Below are 23,172 nucleotides of genomic sequence, written 5' to 3'. Positions count from 1 at the left end.
CACGCTGCCGATGTGCAGGGCTCGTGTTTGACAAAATCCAATAATTAAGTTCACACCTTAGTTTTAATGTGTGATAAAAGAGTAGGCATCGTTCATCCTCCAAATAGAATTTGACAAGTTGGATCGAAAACGAACACTTTGAAATCCAAGTTAATCAACTCTCCGGCTTTCGATCCTGAAGAGAAGAATAACAAAATATTGGCTGATACTACTTTCCTTCAACTTACGACCTCGCTTCTGAATTTATAATTCGAAACCAACTCTAGCAAGCAAATGCACAAAACTAAGTTACTTTCCGTAAGACGTATTCATTTGAATCATTTTCTCTCTCTCTCCTTCTTGCTTGGACATTTAGATTCTCTGATGATCATGAAATATCAGCCCTAGATTTGCCTGGGCATCAGGAGTAGTTGCAAGGAGAACATGTTCGGTTGGGGGTTCGTATTTTCATCCTCCCGCACGAGACTTACGATCACGTTCTCGGCCTTAATGCACATTTCCATCATTTTTACGCTTCGCCTCGTCACAATCACTTGCTCTTTAGCTCTTCTGCAAAGCATGTTTATGTTTCTTATAATATTCAAACGTCTAATAATACCTGCTTCTAGCTTCTTTAACCTTCTAAATTCGGTGTGCATGTTGTTTCTTCTTTTCATATCTATCTATCTATCTCTATATATATATCTATATATTAATATTATTACCTGTGCCCTGGTTTCTGTATTACTTGTGCAGTGATATATAGCAGGATATGTCCCACTCAAAGGTGACACAGATGGCTCAGATGACAAGATCAGTATAGATAGATCAATGCTTACTTTGTCCTGTACTTGATAAGTGATAATTCATTGCAACACCCACCCACACCCACACCCACACCCACACACACACACACACTCATACACTCATATATATATATATATATATATATATATATATATATATATATATATATATATTTATATATATTTATATTTTTATATATATATATATATATATATATATATATATATATATATATATATATATATATATTAGTATAGTCACACGTGAATGATTAGATGGATCTATTTATATTCTATATGTGTGAATGAGAAATTATTTCTGGGTATCTGTGACGTGTGTTTCTTCTTATTGTTGTATGAATCATAGCTTTTTACTAACGTGTTGCTAGATCATGTGACCAGTCAAATGTTTGTAATGTGAATTTCTATGTCGTCTTTCTATTTCAGACCGAAGACCTGAGAACATATTATATTTTCTCATATGAACATTTTAGCTTTGAGTAAAGCGTGTGTGACGAGAAACTACGTCCAATAATACCGAGCAAACTACGACCGATAAAACTCCGACAACATTTACCGTTACATTAGGAGAACGTCTTTGTCAATGTCATCTTCTTGCCTAGTTACGATGTATAAGCTAGTTTCTTTTTCCTGCCCACTTACCAACGCTGTGCCTTCCGTTTGTTCTATTCAGACAAGGGACGGGTTTTATCATGTGACTTGGTGACCTACAACTACATCCGATTTACAAACATGTACAAATGGTAACGTCTAGTAGATTCAAACTACTAATCAATAGATCTGAAAGGATATCGAGTTTGGCGGTTGCGAAATGTTTGTCCTTGGACGTCAGGGCAAATATTTACTTCAGAATTATTTTCTCATCTCCAGGCTTACAATTTGAAGTGTTTTCTTCCTCAATAGCAAATTTTCGCTTCAAAACAATAGACAAATCTGTACAAGTGAAGAAAAGTGATATAGATTTATGGTATGCACGCCCACTTCTTGATGATACAGTATGAAAGGGACGTGCCTTATTCAATGTGGATTTTGAAAACCAATGTATTTCTACAGCGTTTTAAATTTTATTTTTAAATCGTTTATTGTGTGTTTTAAAAAGTTTGAATTTTCAACGTGATGGTGGTCACTTCCGGTACTAAGCCTCGTTTTGGTATCGTTTCAGGCTTGACAGCGTTCTGGGAAGCTTTGCGACCTATGCTCGTTTGAAGGGTAGGTACGATGACGACTGGATCGACCGCCTCAACCACCTGTACACGACCATCATCCTCGTCATCTTCACCATTGTCGTCAGTACTAAACAGTATGTGGGGGAACCTATACATTGTTGGTGTCCAGCCCAGTTTGAGGACAGCCAAGTCGAATACACCAACAACGTATGCTGGATCTCCAATACATACTACGTACCCTTCGAGCAATCGGTCCCCCGCCATGGTCAGATGAAGAAAGAGAAGGAAATAGGCTACTATCAGTGGGTTCCTATGATTCTTCTCTTTCAAGCCCTCCTTTTCAAAGTCCCTTGTATCTTATGGAGAATCCTAACTGCCTCTGCTGGTGTTAATCTTGACAAGATTGTCACTCTGGCGGCAGATACTGCTTATATATCACCCGACGACAGGGAAAGAACTATAAAACACATCGTCCGGTATATGGATCGATGGCTTGAAAATGCCAGGGAATACAGGTCTGGTTGCTTCATTCGGATTCGTCAACAAATCGCCAAGTACTGCTGTCTTGTTTGGGGCAAACGCTATGGTAACTACTTAGTGACCCTCTACATGTTCATCAAGCTGTTATACCTGGTAAATTCTGTCGGCCAGTTGTTTATACTTAATGAATTCCTGGGAACGAACTTTAATGTGTATGGTTTTGAAGTTATGGACCATTTGGCACGTGGCGAAGATTGGGGGGAATCCCCGCGATTTCCCAGAGTGACACACTGTGATTTTGACATTCGACAGATTCAGAATGTACACTCTTATACAGTGCAGTGTGTGCTGCCTATTAATTTATTTAATGAAAAGATTTTTATATTCGTTTGGTTCTGGTTAGTTTTTGTGTCCGCCCTAAGTGCCGGTAACTTCTTTATATGGGTTTACACTATGATTTTCCGCCAGCATCGTTTAAGGTATTTGAAAAAGTTTCTTCGCGTGAACGACTGCTACAAATCAGAGTTGGACAAAAAGATGGCGGTGAAATTCGGGGAGCAGTATTTGAGACAGGACGGGATATTTGTGTTGCGTCTGGTTGGCAAAAATGCGAATGACGTTCTTGTGTCAGAGCTGATCCTTCAGCTGTGGAACCATTACAGGAATAAACCTTTGTTTAGGCACGCCAACCAGATCAGTGATGATAATAGTAATGTTTGACTAGCCGTGCAGAAAATGCGGACAGTTCAAGTGGTACTTCGCATGTTGAAGATAAAGTACGGGTCACTGAGGGCCAACGAGGAGGAGACGGAGCCATGCACCCATGACAATATTGAGTTAGTTCAGCTCGAGCCCCTCCAGAGATCAAATGGTTTCAGTATCGAGGCTGGCGGGTCTGAATCGGAAACGGAAACAGAATCTGAGAGTGATCAGGATATGGAAGAGGCTCTCAAGGTTACAAAGGTATAGCCCAAATCCAAATTTGGGACTGTTTATTAGACGTGAATGATCCTTCGAGGACCCGATTGTATAGGTCTTAATCTAAGCCAAAATTTACTCATTATTCACCGTTTGAATTAACAAGTGGCACCGTCCAAATTACTGAACACATCCAACGGCGAGGCTAGGTTCGTGTGCCAGCTGACTGACAGAGCTTCCTGATTTTGGTGCTCGTGGAAAGTGATCACGTGACGGAGAAACTGTCATAACTGATGACGAATTATGAAATATCAGACCAAATATGAGCACATAACCACGTGACTAGAAACATTAAATCACCGAAGCCTCTTTTTTCAAAATTCGAATTTTGCCAAATATTGCCTCATGCGCTCTTATCACTTATATATTTGCCAGTCCTCATTGGATTTCACGATCAAAGGATACATCATTCATGCACTTGTGTCATTCCAAGCAAAAACAGAATAAAAAAATATTTCTTTTTTTTAGTAAAATTTCACCAATGGGTGTAAATAAGGAATATACTATTCTTAGCTTAGAGTACGGGAAGATAGAGTTGGACGTCAGTGATACAAGTATGGCGTTAAACCGGATGCGACGTCATTGGCATCATACATGCATGCGTTCTACAGACCCTCCTAGCAATAAGGAAGATGCAAATGGTGGTCCTAGACCCGTCGTATATCATTACGTTATGACACCAATATTGTGATCATCCTAAAGATAGCCAGGTCGCATCCTAGTGATGTTTTTTTCACGTATGGAGGTAATCATACAAACATTACATTTATCACCATCTATGGTTACCTCATTTCCATTGTCACAGGAAGACCAAGTTTGGATTTCTATTGGAACTATATGTATTGTATTAAGTACTGTTTCCGATTGTAGTGTATAACATATATGGTTTTTTGCAAGTCATTAACGACAGTGTAAATCATTTTGCTTAAATGATAGTACGCTTCAGTTTGCCTTAAAAAATAGACAATAATGCTTAGGTTGGGGGATTTGATTTATCTATAAAACTATCCATATTAATTCATCGTTATATCACCTTAGTAACTAGAATCTAGTATGTGTAGATCTGAGTAAGACTTTTGTTTGATAATTCAAGGTATTACCATGTTAACCTTGGCCAGTGAGATTCCTGTAGATACTTAGATGTCATGGAAACCACGGGTGCTCAAATAACTATTTATTGTTATATTTTGTAACCCTTTCATTGAAGTCGACGGCTTTCGAACGGTTCGGCTGTTTCCGTTTCACGACGCGTAACATACCGGAAAAAGACGAACTATTTTGAAAACTAGTTGGCTGTTAGGGACTTCCACAAGCACCAATGTCTGTCATGGACGTTTCGAAGTTTATAGTCATCCAAACTCGGTCCTTTCTCTGCATTAACTTATGTAAACTTATGAAGTTATATTTATTGTTTAATGCAAATGTAAAATATCTGAAGCCAAAATTGTATTACTGTACAAAGAAAGGGATACCCCCGCACCTGAATGTGTGTTAGCGAGTGTGATATTTATGTGAGACTGTAACCACGTTCTTGTTTTTTCACATTTTTATGTGTACAAAGTTTTGAATATCATTACTGCCCTTATGAACTCATGCAATGGTATTCGTCTGTGATTCGAGACAATTGTTGTTTATTTTGCTTTCATTTGTTACGAGCTTCTAGTCACATAATCACAAGTCTGTCCTTTGATCTGTAGTGAATTCAAACAAAAATCTCCAATGGTAAACTTTATCATCGTTCGCAAAGGTATTACTGTTTTTTGGCGTTGTGAAGTATATTAGTGATGATAATTCAATAAAAAAACGTACAAATTATGAATTAGTCCCGGGCATAAAATCAGGTATTATGTTGAAAATCATTTTGGAAATTGGCTCATGTGTTTGTTTATATATTAATGTCAATAAAGTTAACCAGTGGAGAATATTTTATGTCCTTCCTAGTGTAGCTTTCTCAATAAGGCCGATCTCATGTTACTTTTTGTCGGTAAACTCCGGTATTTTCCGTCAACCTAAAATTCGAGAAATATTCATGAAACAACGTATCTAAAATATTGTAAACTACAAAAAAATAATCAATCCTGAGAAATACCGGAGCTTACTGAATGCATTCATTTATAATGCATCATAAGTAAGAAGAAAGGGGCGAAGTCTGATTTCATTGCATCTTTTTCCATCTTTAAAAAGTTGTCTTTTAAAATATGTTTTTTCCGTTATTGAAACTTTATTGGTGTAGCACAGTCAGACTTTTTCATAAAATCATTATAATATTTCCGGTAATTAAACATGTATGTTTCATTTATAAATACAATATGATAATGGACATGACTATACGTATAATCCCATGATACAACAATCAAAATGTCAGACTGCTTTTTCTAGACTTTATCGGTCACAATTTATTATTCATCATCACCTACTTAAATGACTTATAATCTGATTAAACAACATTTAACCATATGAAACAAACAGTGAAATGAAACCCATGTTGTATACTTAAGATTATTCTTACTACTTATACTTAATACATTATATTTACATTGAAAAAGACATATCCATATAGGAAATCATTAAATTGTACGAGCATTTTGGATTTTGTCTCATTTTTAACTTTTACGTGAAAGAGTTATTACATTCATATAAATAGATGTTTATGGAATAGGAATCAAGACTATTTATAGACAAAATAAGATGCAAAGTGGATGGGGTGGCTGGAGAAACTACGTTTGCATATCTTCTAGTGTTTTCAGCTTCTCTTCGCTGTACCCATCATATTCTATTGTTTCTTGTTGACGTCTTCATTAAGATTTTGGCCTAAAATGGTGGATTTCCATTCACCTCCCTCAAATAGTTTCTGTCAGATGGCAATAAATATTTTTACATAGTACGTTTTTTTCAAACCTAGCAAAATATTGGTAGATATTGTATATGTGATTAAACTTATCAATATAATATTTCGATACCAAAGAAAAGTTACACCTGAGCATTTTTACGCCTATTTGAGATATGGAAAATGAGTTTAACAGCTCAGATAGTTGATAAAAAGGTTAGTAAAGGTTAGCAATATTCTGTTTCTGCTTAGTATTTAAAAGGTTTTAAACTTTGATCACTTTCATGTTCTGTTGACCCAAACTGTGAAATAAATTGAAATGGAACAGTTAGATTGTACCCGTGTCCATCCGTCATATAGAATCCTATAAAAATGTTATGTTGTTTAAATGGAAATATTTAGAAGGTAGTTGAACTATTACTGAAGACAGTCGTTGATTTTTAATTTGTTAGAAAAACTGTAAAAATTGCCAAATGTGATATATAGACTGTGTTGGTATTGAGAGAGTGTTGTAGTTATGAAAGTGGAACCGGTTTCCAAAACTGGAATTTATTTCTAAGCACTTTTGAAACCTTGCTGCACAAATCAAAGAATCGATGGTTCTACATTGTACATAAGCGCAAGACGTAATAAAGCACCTGGTTCTGTTTTCGTTTTTATATGTATAGATATTTTGTCACGAGAACTATTTTCTGAGGATATATATATATTTGCTTTTTATCTATTTTCAAACCGGTTCCAGTTTCAAATAACAGTTGACTCACGGCTGCAGCACATTGGGTTGCATGCATATCGATTATCCAATGAAACCTCAGAAAGTTGTGAATTAACCATCATGCATCAATATTAGAACGCAGTTCATGCAAGAAAATGGGTCCAGTATGAAATAATTTAGTGTTATTTTTACACACTAGTCTATAACCTCTGTATTACAATCTTACTGATTATCATTCATATTTGAATATATCTTAAATACATTTTTCAGTAGTAATTAAGTAGATTTGGGTGAAACTTTACCACTGATATATCTGTTCATTGTGAAATAACATTCCTTCATTCGCAAATCACCATTGTGGTTTGCAGGTAAAAGTATTGTACATGCAAAATATAGTGTTCACTCAAGCAAATTTTAGAGTTTATTTGATTTAGATAAAACTGTATCATTATTTCCATTACGAATAAACTATGCACCGGGATTTATGAATTATTTCTTTTTATATCTCAAAAATTCACGTTCGCCTACACTGCACGATCCTTGAAGGCTCGTAGAATACAACAGTTACCTCAAAAAGGACAACGAAACAGGTTTGGTCAATTGTCTAATGCTTGTTCATGTGTGTCTTACGTTTTGCATTTGAGAGGCATTATACCATTCCGGATGTGGTGATGTTACCATTCTGATTGCCTAACGGCCTCCAAATGTACTTGCAGTGTATCTGTAAGTTTCAAAGCGCATCACAGACGTAATGATGTCTGATAGTATGATGTTGTAATCACTGCGCAACTCGAACTGTCGTGTTTGGAAATGTTCTTACAACATGAGGTAAAGATGAAACTTCAACGTCAGTGTTGGCGAAAAAAAGCGTTGAAATTTTGTGAATGGATCACAGAAAATCAGTCTAGCCCTACAGGTAACGCCCTCTCACAATGTGCATAAAAATAGTAAGGGTCTGTTGCCAGACTCGCTCAGCAGTATTCCTGCTTTGCGACGGCGGCCTGTAAACAAACCAGACAATCAAGCGATGGACCAGACCAAACCCAGTGACACGATGGCGCATTTACTGGTTTGCTGAAACTAAAACGAGGGCGGTCGGGTAGCCTAGAGGTTTAAGCGTTCGCTCATCACGCCGAAGATTCCCGACATGGGTACAATGTGTGAAGCCCATTTCTGGTGTCCTCCGCCGTGATATTGCTGGAATATTGCTAAAAGCGGCGTAAAACCATACTCACTCACTGAAACTAAAACGATATGTTAATTTTAAATTACGCCTGTTGAGTACAAGTGCAGAGATTCCGCTGCTTATAAGTAAAGTAAAACGTTTAAGAAATATGTTAAACCAACCTATAGCCGACCAAGAATTATAGACTTAAAGTCGAATTGTCACAGATTTTACGATGTTCTGCATATCGCTTATGTCAAACCGTTTAGGAATAGTGCAGGAACGTTTTCTGAAAATGACGTCTCTGCGTTGAAAGCTCTATGCCTGACGTCATAGGACTGTATATCGTCATCAATGGAATATCGCTGCACATTACAAATTGAGGGGCATGCGTATATGCGTTCACATTCCTGTCTTAGAACATAGTCTCTAAATACAGAATGTGGTCATCCTTAAAGTGAGACTAAGCTCAAGTCATTTTGCAGTCCCAGAAGATTTGACTCAAGGGTTTCAAAACCCGCTATCCACATCAATTTGGCAGTTGACGAATGCCCGCACGGAACAGTTGGACACGAGTCACTGATTGCAATGTTTGGATCTACGTTGGTAACTGGTCGTGGAACATAGTCCCCCTTTAAAATGCTAGTTGATCATTCCCTATCTTTGTTTCGTATAAAGAAACAAAATAACAAATACATTGCCCTGATTCTGTGACAAATAGAACAAGACTAAAGTCATTTATTCGAATTAGACATTACCCTCAACAAATTTATTCGATCAATGTAGGAATACCTTTTTTTATTTTTTATGATCTAAATTAGTTGCTGTAATGTTCAACAAATACGATCTATCAACCTTAATGAGAGGGATCTCAGGTGTCATCGCTATTTGGAATTTCTATTTGAACAAGAGAGTGAATACTGATCTCTAGGAACGCCCGATCTTAGTCCCGGTCAATAGATAGTTTGCGGTTATGTTAAGTCATGGTGTTATACTTAAAGAAAGTTCCAAATTTACCAAATATGACTAAACAGAAACATACTTGAGAGAGTTCTACGATTTCAACAACCTGTTACATCTATGTAATGCTTCTAGTAAGTGTTTCCATTGTCGTTTTATCGAGGAAAATGAAGCAACACGTTCCACCTGTCAAACGTACATACAAACAAATGTTACTGAAATCCACCGACTGTTCTGATGACGTCATCTATTTATGACGTCATGAATTAGTATTGCCGTACTGTTCTTAGAGGTGTAGTAGTATATGACATCAGTCGTTCGATGGCATTCGATCGTTCATCATCAAAATATCTAAAACCAAGAAACTGTGCTAAACATAAATCTAAATAATGCATTGTATGATTAGCACTAGGTCACAAATAGAAGATGATGACATATGATACATATATTCTGGGAACACTAGCTTCTATGAACATAACTTAATTAAGGCCATTACCCATTAAGGATGATTGAAGGCCTGTAGGGAAACGCGATCACTCACGTCTATATATACAGTATACATATATATATATATATATATATATATATATATATATATATATATATATATATATATACAAACGTACATGTACTTCATATCGAATTTCCTCAGGAATAGATCAAGAAAGTTAGTAACCCAGAAGAAAGCTCCGCCATCCGTTGCGCAGAGTTGCATCCCTTGAGCGCATCCGAAGCCTATGATCGCAATTCCGCGTTCCACATTCTACTTGATTATGTTTCTAAGTTTTGTAGCGGGTGACACGTGCTCATAAGTTCCACCAAAGTGGTAAACGCCCAAGGCCTTGTTCACCTCGGGCGTTACTCCCATATATAGTTGCCAGGTATCAACGAGCGTTCTGAAAACAATGTCACCCTCCAAATTTCTAAGTATGCCAATTTACCATAGATATTTAATTGTCTATTCATTAATATCAACCACACGCATCTAGCCGCTTTTTGAGGAAACAAACACAACCCTGATACATTAGATTACCACCAATCAAGAAGAGCGCATACACACATGTACATCCCTGAGAAATAAACAGACTAAGTGTATGTTCTTATGTCCTTCACTTGCGACTGTTCATCTACAGAAGACTCGTAGATCTTAAGAGTCGTGCTTGTATTCATTAGTGGGTTGAACATAAACTTCCAGGATACGCGAATCAATCATCCTTACATTCTGTGATACACATAGGTTTAATTTACATCAAAGTAGTAAACCAAGTCAACAATGTGACACTAGTGTTCTATTTTACTCAAGCGCCTCCATCAAGTGCAATTCAAATAATCTCAATAACTTTCATTTTCATTATTATGAATTTTCTACCTGTATGATAATTATGTCTTAAGATGACAATGGTTTTTTTAACAATTTTCAGTTGTGTTTTCATTATTATAGGAAACCTTTATGAGCACTGGCTTTGACTCCAAGATAGAAAGATAACCTTATGGCTATTTCTCATGCCACAAATCCTATCAAGTGCCAGATTTAGATGTACCGTGTATGCAAAGAGACATTTCTTTCGGAATACACATGAACAACACCATCAGCTTTGAAAGGGTTAATGGTTTAAGAATAATGGCCATTTCATCATGAAGGTCCAGCCTTCATCGATTGTCGCGGTAGCACTATGCTTGATAGGATTCGGCAACACAAATCATTGTACCGACTTAAAATGACTTGTGATTGGATATCGATCACTATGACAATAATGTAGTATTGAGTAATAACTCGGTCCGATATTGATATATATACACAAGGCCTGCGATCCATGGGATTTGTTAGGTTCGGTCGAGGAGAGGGCACGAGAGTATTGACGAGAGTATTGTGACGTCATTGAGGAGAAACTGCTTCTGAGACGTCAGAAGGACAACAATGTGTGGCGGAAAGCTTTGTCGACTTTCTCCAGTCTAATGTCTCAATGCACGAGATTGCCAAGAAACGTCAGGTATATTCATATAATCGCATTCCTTTGTTTACAGTCTATATTTATCGTCTGATGCCTTGTATAGAAAAAGTATCCGAATTTCTAACCTTTATACAGAATTATTTTAGTCAAGGAAATGATAATCGTACTGACAAAAAGCAAAAAGCATTTATTGACTTGAGAGCTGTTTAGTACTTTGAGACACTTATTGCTTATGCATTTGTCTTCATTGATAACTATATCAATCAAGACTGTAGTCAATAATCATATGTAGAACGATCGTTTAACCGACTTACCCATTTAATGCTGCCAATGTAATACATGTCAGATTATATACAATGTTTGATCTAGTTAGGTAAGTTGCAAATCCTCATTTAGCATGTGACCCACACTTAAAGTATTAATTGTACATTTGTATGACATAGCTATGAGCGCAGCAGATTCATTAATTTTACTTTTGTAAACAACTAGTTGTCTAACTGAACAGACGAAATTAGCAGGCACGAATATATATTTTCTCCCTTCTTCAACGACGAGGCTTGGAGAAAACAATACATTAGGTAGGAAGGCCATGTAGCAATGGGTCCCGAGCCTACTATGATCCGCTGATCACAAGTTTCAATGTGTGTGTTTCACTTAAACGGCAAAATGAAATGAAGTTCGTACTTTCCTCCCCCTTTAAAACTTCACACGCTTTAATAACACTTTATCAAGCAGAGTTAAACCCACTTACTCATAACTCAAACGTCTTCACTCACTCACTCACTCATTCGCTACGCACAGCACAGACATTTATAAACATGCAGCAACTTGTCCATTTAAGTTTATCTTCATCTTAAACAGAAGCGTCAGCAAACATCACATGTTCTTCAAACCAGCACCAAGTGGCATGGTTAGTGATGTGCCAGTATACAGGAATTGCTATGGTCAACGTATATATAATGAGCTCCTAATGAAAGGCAATTTAATAAATCATATTTTAAAACTTCCGCTAATGTAAACAAAGCAACCACGCAAACATTAACACCTAATAGAATGTCCATACTGCAGGATACCTTTCATGCTTTTCATGAAATATTCATCCAGGTCAGCTGCCGTAATCTGACTTCTAACGGACCCCGTGAAGCACGTCAGTGACGTAGAAGACACGACATTATAGGATGATTACGCTCAACACACGCTATGGGTGAACACATTTTAAAAAGCGACAAAACAATTTCCATCATCATAAGAAATATCTGCTAAAACCAAAGTCCATTTTACGATTCCGATTATGTTTTAGTGAGTGAGCGAGTTGAGTTTAACGCCGCTTTTAACAGTATTCCAGTTATATCACGGCGTGTCAGCTTAATGTGGGAGGAAAGCCCGAAGTGATGCAGGTCTCCGACGTTTACCACTTCGGTGAAACCCTCGAGCACGGGTATGGTGCTGACAAACCAAGAAACATAATCGGGGCGAACCGGGATTCGAACCCACAATCATAGGTTTCTGGCGTGCCCAAAGGACGCAACTCTGCACAGCGAATCGCGGCGCCTTAGACGACTGGGCCGACCGTGTTATGTTTTAAGCATGAAGAACTGGTAATACCAGGTCTTCGCGAAAAAGGGAACGTACACTGTCGTACCAGTGGCACTCGTCACAAACACATGAAAAGGGAAGGCAAGTGTTCACCTAAAAAACACGGGAACATATAGTACAAATCAAAATATTGAATTATGTCGGACCTTGAAAACCTCTTTGTGCGTGAAGGTCCAACCTTATGGAAGCCATGAAACTGTCATGTCTTTTTTAAGAAGCTGATTTTAAGGGAGTGCATTGTATACGCCTTTACATTGTTCAATTAGAAGATATATCTTGTTACACGAACATTGCTTTAGTAGATGTTGAAGTGTCATTAGGCCGATGTCGTTCTGCTCGACCTACCTCTCCGTACTGAGCCGAACGTTCTACAAAAAGATTGCATCTCGAGACAGAAATGAACGTAATGTTCCTTGTCTCGCACTGTGTGTTGGTATTGTCCTTGATAAGATTCCAATTTCAAAAGATCTGTTATAACAAACGTCGCAAAGGGAACCATCTATTTTGAGAAAGTGTCTTGAGAATTGAGGACGCAGAAAAAGCCATTGAACCGCGGCTTATTTACATTGATTTTCTGTGGTGATGGATCATTGACTGCTGAAGTCTAATTAGCACATTGTTGTGTCGTAGTGTCGTGTACGGGTTGCAGCATGTGTTGTTTTATTCTCGCTCTCACTGTAAATATTTCATACCGCTGCAGACTAAAACCGTAAACCATTCATTTTATCACTTTCCAGAGAAAGGGACAATGCCGTTGTATGATTATGTGGGATCTGAGTGTGTGCACTGCTTCTTGGATAACATGTTTGTGCTTAAGCAATGCCTATCAAATAATTCATGTTTGTGCTTGTAGGCAAAAATGCTCCTTTTGTTCGCGATGCACTGACTACAAATAGGTTCTACTACGTGAGGAATTTTGTTAAAAACAATTCATCTTTTCATTCCAGTCTATTAGTTCATCTCCTCGAAAGTATGCACATCAATACTCAACGAAAAGAAAACTTTTAGGCGTGTGATGGCAATTCCAGCAACTGATCACGGGCAAAACATATCTAGCATGTACTTCTGCTGTGTCAAGTTTTATTAGGCCATATATTGAAAGTAATATGTTTTACTATCGTAAATATGCACAGAAATACGTTTTAAAAAACTGCATATGAAACTAAACGTGCTAAATAGATCTACAGCAAAATAAATGCAAATATGCCAGTAAATAGACATACAAAATGTACGTAGTACTCCCTACCGTAATTCCTTTAAAGTGAAATATCGTTAACTCGAAATTCATAAACTCGGTATACTGTTAGAGAAAATGTGATATTATTATCCCGGGGGCTTCGTTGTCGGAATTATATGTTATTATCTTGAAATGGGAGCATATCTTAATAAACGTCCGTATGTAAAAACGTATCCATCTGTCACTGTAAATTGAATTCTGCAGAATTTATGCGCATGGGGCCATGATGCAACATATATCTAAGCGTAAACTTATACGCATCACTAGACAGCATACAAATCTCAAACATTTCCTTTGTCCATCAAAATACTCTCAAAATACAAATACCGTCAGTGTAAAAAATGTCTCATATCTCGATGTGGAACATGCCCAATAATCATTGAAGAATGCACATTTTATACTATTTACTGTCAAAAACAGCATTGAATGCCGCAGTAAAGATGTTATATGTTATATGTGGGGAGCATTATATAGGGGAAACTAGAATACAACTAAAAGACCGCATGACTGTACACAGACCGCAGCTAGGAGATCCAAATGTGCGTTGTACAAATGAAAGCAAACACATTGGAAGTGACCAATGTACTGTCTTTCGGTTTTATTAAATGTTTAAAATTGATAAATATTTTCGAATGGAAAAAGAACAGATATTCATAAGGCTATTGAAATCTAAGCTTAATTCAATGCCTCACACTATTGTCACTGACTATGACGTCAAAGGCATTATGACGTCAAAACCATGTTGCCTTCGCCTGTGACTACGTTTTACGTCTTCATCTATTGTCATGAAATGTTACGTCATAGGCATTATATACTGCTGTTGTGACCTATGACTACGTTAAAGTTTCCATTACACCTGAAGAGCCGTTGAGCGGCGAAAGATCTTGTCTGCATAAAGGAGTTTTGACAAGCACAAATATCTGGACAAGTGTTTCACAGTATATGATACGAACGTTAGTATAGCTTTGAGTTCCATGGTTGCATATGGATCCACCTACATCATCATAAAAGAGTCACAGTATGGGATTACGGTCTGCTTGGATTCCGGTCCCCAGACCTCTATGCTTTGGTAACAACGCTTGACCTTTGCATCAATGACCTGCGTGAATCGGTCACCTTCCAGTCTCTGGTTTGTTTGGTCCAGACCCAATTAGTTCAAGGTCGCCGTGGTATAGCTGGACTATTGCATCGACAAACACATACACTCACTTTGTTCAACGTTGGATGTTATGTGCGTGACATGTGTCTCATCAATTTCTGTGTAGAAATCATTGAACATGCCTCCACCCCTGCTTGACAGATACACACGCACGCTGACATTGCTCCAAGGGATATTCCTTTGATTCTAAGACATATTGATGGAAAGGCTTGCTTAAATTTGAAACTTTAACAAAAGAATTAGACCTGGAAGTGTTTTAATTTAGTCGTCAGTTGTGTATCACTATTTCTTAGGCTCTTAGAGATATCTGATACATCTCATTTTGTGTGGCCTTGTTTCTAAGTAAGGTATAAAATACTATTAATTTTCGTCAAAGATTGAAACGGCTGAATGGGATACTTGTGTCGCAAGAAGAGAAACGATTGAATATAAAGTGTAGCGGGAGAAGATGGAGGGGAACGGGGTGAAGATAAGAAGACACTGGGACAATGGTGGGAAGAGGGAAGAAGGATGTGAGAGATGTGGCACTGGGTGGGAGGAGATTCGGAGGAAGGATTTGAGAAACCTGTGAAGACCAAGGAGAAGTTACGAGACAGGATAAAAGTAAGGAGATAGATGGGGATAAGGGAAGAAGATGGACTGAACAAAGAGGATGATAGGAAGAAGTAGAAAGAAAAACGAAAATAAGGTACCATTGAGAAATTTTATTCGATAGCATGAAAACTGGAATGAATATAGACTGTACTGAGATAGAAGGTGGGCGGGTTTGTTGATCAATCGTCACATTGAAATTAATCCATACATGTACCTGACAGCAATGTTTCCTCTCAAATTCATTTCTGTTAAGACTGTGTCAAGTATCATACATATTTCCTACCCAGCTGTGACGACAAAGCCTAAGGTTATATAAAAAGATTGGTGCTGTCAACTCAGTTTCCAAGTCCAGTAGTTGAAGTATTTTAGTATCATGACTTCACGAGAAAATATTCAGTGTTCGTAGTTATCGATTGATGAGTCGTTCCAGTCAGATTTCGGAACATCGATAATAGATAGAAGTTTAGAACTTGCTTAACCAGTCAGTTAACCTCCCTAGAGAACGGCTAGTCTGTCAAAACCATATCTAGAATACGGTGCCATATGCGAATTGTTTCTTATCAAAGCTTGACATTTGGACGTACAGTACTGAAATTAACCGAATCCTCCCATGAGAAGGACCGTCCAGTTTTTCCCAACTATGTATCAGACAGTGTTTTTTGCTTTGAACTGACTGTCTCCTATCTAATTTCTATATTACCCATGCCATGTACATTCTTCAAGGGTTTCATCAAACGCTATACATGTATCGCAAATCATGAAAATTTGCATTAGAATCATAAATGTTTTGCACTGTCATATTGGATTTGTTAATGCTTTGGGAAGAAACGAAAATACAAAATCGCTATATACATATGCATTTGAGCCTGAAAACAAAATCTATAATTCCAAAATGCTTCAAAAGAAACATTTAATCCTATATTGAAGCAGTCTTTTTGATCCTACGCGGAAACATGATCACATATTGAAATCAAGTTAGAGTTTGTGATAATTTGACCATTTCGTTTATACATAAATTCCTTTTCTTCTGCCTTTAAGTTCTTGCAGCTGAGGAGAACTGGAGCCAAATCGATATCATTCATTTTGCCAAATATCATCACGTCTTGAGACATGGATTCGATAAAGATGGCATTGCTCACTGGTTAACCACTGCTCTACTAGAATAACACAATGTGGACTTATTTTTAAAATAGTTCTTATCAAGGGTGAACGCAAGTGAAATGTTGTATTGTACTGATTAAAATGAATTACCACTCTATAAGACTTCGATTTTTGTCTATATCTTTTATAGGCAGTTCAGAAAATATTGACCAAGTTTATATTGAAGTGGTAAAGGTCATATATAGGCCTGACTTTGACTACGGCGTTGAAGGACATACAAATACAGCTAACAAACGCTGGAATTACGCCCATGAACTAATTATCCAAGTATTGATAAGTAACCAAAGCTGCTAACTAAAATCCAATATGGCGCCGGACTGACGAGCAGTAGGATCGAGGTTATGAAAGATTTCGTGTAATATGCAAGTCACCTCGGTGCAAATAGTACGAGCCGTTTTCTTGAATCTGTCATCGCCTAATAAATCTCAAGACAAAAATAATTTTTATAGCACAGTCGATAACCATGTTGAATTACATTAAACAACGCCCGTGTGCACAGTGGTATTGACTTCGAATCCTTCTTATTCGCTCGCTGAGCTGGTACTAAGGAGTCAAATAATTTCTTGCACCAGCACTGGTAAATATTCCCAAGCAGAGCTTATTAATGAAGTGTATTAAGCCTGAAAGAGTAAACCTCTATACGGGCTGGAGATTTATTCTGCGAAAGCAAGTTGAGATTATTTTTTTATCCCAGATGCCTGCCAGCAAAGCAACATACACATGTAATGTTTATCTTAAATTATACCATCCCCTTTTTCATTCCAAATGTCATTGATCTTTTGTTCAATAATAGTCCTATATTTGACTTTTTAACGGCAGCTAACGTTTAGTTTAAACGCTTCCTGTGATCATATTCTGAAAATTTAGTTAAGGGGTCTGGTTGCTATGGCATTTCAATCCAACCAAGGTCAAGTTAAACTTGTGTTAGGTATATGATCTAATCATGATTATATATTCTAATATTGGTATGGTCGGAGTTTGTGCAGTGGCTCTGAGTAGATATTTTTTTAATTTATTATGGAAAGGGTTTTGTGGCTTTTATTTGTACCCCAGTATCGAGGACCGTACTTTGAGACTGCAGCTTTATAACCTTGTTCGACTCGTCATTAGGCTTTGGGGTCGTTTTCTCATACCTGAGTCGGGGACACGGGTGGCCCAGTCGTCTAAGGCGCCGCGATTCGCTGTGCAGAGTTGCGTCCTTTGGGCACACCAGAAACCTATGATTGTGGGTTCGAATCCCGGTTCGCCCCGCTTATGTTTATTGGATTGTCAGAACCATACCCGTGCTCAAGGGTTTCACCGAAGTGGTAAGCGTCTGAGACCTGCATCACTTCGGGCTTTCCTCCCACATTAAGCTGATACGCCGTGATGTAACTGGAATACTGTTAAAAGCGGCGTTAAACCCAACTCGCTCGCTCACTCATACCTGAGTGTTTGATTGGGGTACAGTTTTACGCCTCTTCTAACAATATTCCAGGTATATCACGACGGGTGATACCAGAAAGTAACCGAACACAATGTACCCGAGACTGGCATCGAATCGGGACTTTCGGCATGACAAACAACCTTTTAACCACTAGACTACACCACCACCCGTTTCCCATACCTGAATACTATTACTTTCCAAGAGTCGCTAACGTTATGTGCCTCATTTTCCAGTTTCCTGCTAGATAATTGGAATGTTGATATTTTTAGTTCTAAACTCTTTTTTTTCTCTAGAGACGGAAATACTAATTTTGTCCCCTGAATCCTCCTTTTTCAGACCAATTTAGTTACAGTTACGACATCTCGTTAGGCTATGATCGTTGCATTGCAGTGACCCGTTCTTTTTCATGATTCTAAAAGAGAATGGAAGCGTCTAAACCTAAGCCACACGAACATGCTGGGATCAGAAGGATTATTTCGAATAGTTCCCAGCGTGACATTTATTACAGCCAAGAATAAAACAGTAACTGTTGTTACAGAGCAAATTATGCTTTTAAAACAAGTTATTTGGATCAGTTGAAAGCTTCCGTTAAAGGAAGGGCGTCCCTTGTAGATTCTCTGTAGAATTAGCTTTGATGTTGGCACATGCGCCCGATGCGCGTGAGCCGGAAATAGATTGAAATGTCGTAATATTACAACCACAAAGCTGGTAGCTGACATGTGGCATGTGTCAGTGTGGCAATGAGGCAGAAAACGTGTGATAGAATTAGTTGTTATAATTATCGCTATGCAGAATCGATATCACAATGACCTAGATGCGCAACCAGCTGGGAAGAAGGAATAACTGTGACGAAATGGTAACAGTTTTTGACATCATGGTTGTCTCACCAGACTGTGACCACGTTTTTCATTAAATAACACTTGTGACAATGACGCATCAGCAGTGAGGATATTCTTGTAATCTTTCCCCTTTGGGGGATTTACGGCATTCATTGACAAAGGAGAGGATCCATAATTCATTTCATTCTTTCATTTTTTGTTAAGTTGAATTTTATTCTAGTTTATCAATAAAGCAACAACCTGATAAATGTCAAGATCCCCCTAATATTTGCCTATAATATTTGGCAACTATGGTGTGACATCCGAATGGCTCAATGTCAGGATACAGGGTATGACTTCAAACACTATGGGATTTGTTTACTGTCAATCATGCGTCTGTCATCAGGTATTGGTTTAATCATCAGATCTAGTATCACATCAGATCAATGATTACTTTGCTTCACAATTTTTGGTTGGATTATTTTGATTAAGGATTACTTTATTTGTTTAACAGATATTTATTTGATGAGATATTGAACAATTCTTTTTCAGATTTAGAAACACCTGTTTCTGTTCAAGAATTAAGAATTTAAGACCTGCTTCAAAAGTGTATAAGATTGGGACGGGTTGTTTGATCTCAAGGATACGGTTGTTTCAACTTTAGGGTGAGTTTGTTGTGGGGTTGTTTCAGATCTATGAGGTATTTTTTCAGATCTCTGAGTATTTTGTTCCAGATCTATGGAGTATTTGTTTCAGATCTTTGGGTACGTTGTTTCAGACCTGTGAGTACGTTGTTCCAGTTCTATGAGTACGTTGTTTCAGACCTGTGAGTACGTTGTTTCAGGTCTATGAGGAATTTGTTTCAGATCTATGAGTACGTTGTTCCAGGTCTATGAGGAATTTGTTCCAGGTCTATGAGGAATTTGTTCCAGGTCTATGAGGAATATATTTCAAATCTATGAGTACGTTGTTTCAGGTCTAAGAGGAATTTGTTTCGGGTCTATGAGGAATTTATTTCAAATCTATGAGTACGTTTTTCCAGTTCGATGAGTACGTTGTTTCAGATCTGTGACTACGTTGTTTCAGATCTGTGAAAACATTGTTTTAGATCTATGATCTGTGAGGACTTCCATGTATCTCCGTTATGGATCCAGGATAGCTTGTTTCACATGTATGGTCACAGACATGAAGGGTTGTGTTGTCTTCATCTATCTCAAATGTATGCATTAAACTACGGTACACGCGGTACTACGGTAAACACCATCTTGGAAATACCCCAATAGAATCTCTTAAAAACACAATACAATTAACTGTATTCATAATCTTAAGCGCATCCATACAGAGTAACCGTATTCATAAGAACGCGTGTCCCGTTATAACGCCAAGCTATCTTCAGCCGCGTTATATAATATTCCATTAATTACAAAACCGCTTCGAGCTAGATATGGTTGTCTGCCTTGCGCTATGGATTGACCAGGAACATTTGACCTAGATTCGGTTAGAGCAACAAAGGAATCCAACCATAAACTCGTTGAAAATGAAATCATGTGGAAAGGCTCTAATTTACTCTAAATCGGTCGAATTATAAAGGCGCCAAAGACCATATAAAGTATTTGACCTATTGAAACAAAATTGGCCTAACTGTACCCGATTTCTTTAACACTTTTCATCAAAATACTGGCGCGGCTTGTTCGGAAAAAATCGATAGAGATTGGTTTTCTTTCTGATTGCTTGGAAGAAGAACTGGCGGCTACATTAAAGATCAAATGTTTTCTCATCCGCTGATAAAAAAGGAATTAAATTGCTTCTAATGTTTCTTGACCATGGCGTTTCACAGATCGTGTTTAAGTTTGTATCTGAAATTCTATGGTCTGCATAATGCAAACTTAATGTTCAGCACGATCAACTTGCCGTATATTTAGACACTTTATACATATAGTGATAAGCTATACGTATGTGCATGCATAAATAAAGTATGAAGCTTCTAAAGATGGTCCATTGTGTTATATATGGATGTGTTGATATATGAGACGATCTGAAAATATCTGTCTGAGACCTGCATCACTTCGGGCTTTCCTCCCATATTAAGCTGACACGCCGTGATATAACTGGAATACAGTTAAAAACGGCGGGAAACCAAACTCACTCACTCTGAAAATATCTTTAATGGCTCTACAAGCGTCTACAAATTAGAGTAGATTTGATTAGGGCATTATGTCCGCATACATGTAATCTTGTATATTGTGTTCTGTGGAAATACATCTGGTGCCAATATTGTAGGTGTACGGTGGCTTAAGACACAATTCATACCGGTTTGTTTACACCTACTTGAAGGTTAAATGACATTTTGACTGTGTCTGTTTGGGTCTTAAGCATAGTTTTTGACATGAACTTTCTCATGTACACGTGCTTTGTGGCGTAACCATGTCATGACATGTACTGATGCCTTGCTATTATATTTTTACATAATGGTGTACCAAGCTATAAAGTACTGTGGCATTCTATGCACCATTCTATAATGCTTCGGGTCATTATTTCTACTCTTGTACAGGGTATTGTGTAAACAGGCTGTAACATGACAACATGTCTTTTCGCATCATGTTGTGATATGGTTTGAGACGTTGAGACATCAAGTTGTTCAATGCTACAAAGATGAACCATGGTATTAAGTCTTGGTTTATGATAATCTGATGCAATATTATATTGTTGCATAATTATGTACCATGCCGTTATGTGTTCTTTCACCATTATGTACAATGGTACGTGTACAATGTTTTGTAGCAATAGTATGGAGTATGTTGCAGTTTGTATGTATTAGGGCTTAATGCATTGTGACACACATACTATAATGTGACAGGTATAATATATTGTGGCTGCATTATGTATAACTTGCATAATGTATAGTGGTGCAATCATGTACCAGGGTATGCTAAATTCTGGCATCATGTTGTAGCAACTTATAATGCATTGTGGCATTATGTTGTACTGTGGTATAATGTGGTGTGGCATCGTGTTGTACTGTAGTATAATGTAGTGTGGCATCCTGTTGTACTGTAGTATAATTAGTGTGGCATCCTGTTGTACTTTGGTATAATACAGTGTGGCATCCTGTTGTACTGTAGTATAATTAGTGTGGCATCATGTTGTACTTTGGTATAATGCATTGTGGCATCATGTTGGACTGTAGTATGATGTAGTGTGGCATCCTGTTGTTCTTTGATATGATGTATTGTGGCATCCTATTGTACTTTGATATAATGTAGTGTTGCATCATGTTGTACTTTGATATAATGTAGTGTTGCATCCTGTTGTACTGTAGTATAATTAGTGTGGCATCATGTTGTACTTTGGTATAATGTAGTGTGGCATCCTGTTGTACTTTGATGTAATGTAGTATGGCATCCTGTTGTACTTTGGTATAATGTAGTGTGGCATCATGTTGTACTTTGATGTAATGTAGTATGGCATCCTGTTGTACTTTGGTATATTGAGTGTGGCATCATGTTGTACTTTGATGTAATGTAGTATGGCATCCTGTTGTACTTTGATTTAATGTAGTGTTGCATCCTGTTGTACTTTGATATAATGTAGTGTGGCATTCGGTTGTACTTTGATATAATGTAGTGTGGCATCATGTTGTACTTTGATATAACGTAGTGTGGCATCATGTTGTACTTTGATATAACGTAGTGTGGCATCATGTTGTACTTTGATATTACGTAGTGTGGCATCATGTTGTACTTTGATATAATGTAGTGTGGCATCATGTTGTAATTTGGTATAATGTAGTGTGGCGTCATGTTGTAATTTGGTATAATGTAGTGTGGCATCATGTTGTAATTTGGTATAATGTAGTGTGGCATCGTAGTGTACTGTGGTATTATGTCGTGTGGCATCGTGCTGTACGGTGGTATTGTGTAGTATGGCATCCTGTTGTACTATGGTATACTGTATTTCTGCAGTATTATGTACCATGATACATGCATTGTGGCTTCATTATGTACCGTGGTATAATGTAGTGGGGCATCCTGTTGTATTGTAGTATAATTAATGTGGCATCCTGTTGTACTGTAGTATAATTGGTGTTGCATCCTGTTGTACTTTGATGTAATGTAGTGTGGCATCCTGTTGT

At 37.5% G+C, this 23,172-nt stretch overlaps 1 protein-coding gene across 11 annotated transcripts in view; it reads left to right on the top strand.

Moving 5' to 3' along the window:
- The window catches only part of LOC124132154 (innexin unc-9-like), a 190,925-nt gene extending 183,472 nt beyond the window's left edge, over positions 1–7,453 (top strand). For 9 of the 11 annotated variants that reach the window (XM_046495885.2, XM_046495884.2, XM_048381784.1 and 6 more), the window contains one exon: positions 1,969–7,453. In XM_046495885.2, coding sequence (XP_046351841.1) covers positions 1,969–3,172 — 1,204 coding nt within the window. In that variant the 3' untranslated portion in view covers positions 3,173–7,453. Of the gene's footprint in view, positions 1–355; positions 438–1,968 lie in introns of all 11 variants that reach the window. The other 2 variants (XM_046495892.2, XM_046495891.2) reach the window with 1 other exon arrangement.
- Positions 7,454–23,172: the final 15,719 nt, after the last annotated feature.

This window comes from Haliotis rufescens, unplaced genomic scaffold (genome assembly GCF_023055435.1).
Source record: "Haliotis rufescens isolate VD_foot unplaced genomic scaffold, xgHalRufe1.0.p SCAF_4, whole genome shotgun sequence".
NCBI lineage: Eukaryota > Metazoa > Mollusca > Gastropoda > Lepetellida > Haliotidae > Haliotis > Haliotis rufescens.
This window is presented reverse-complemented; position numbering and strand designations above follow the sequence as displayed.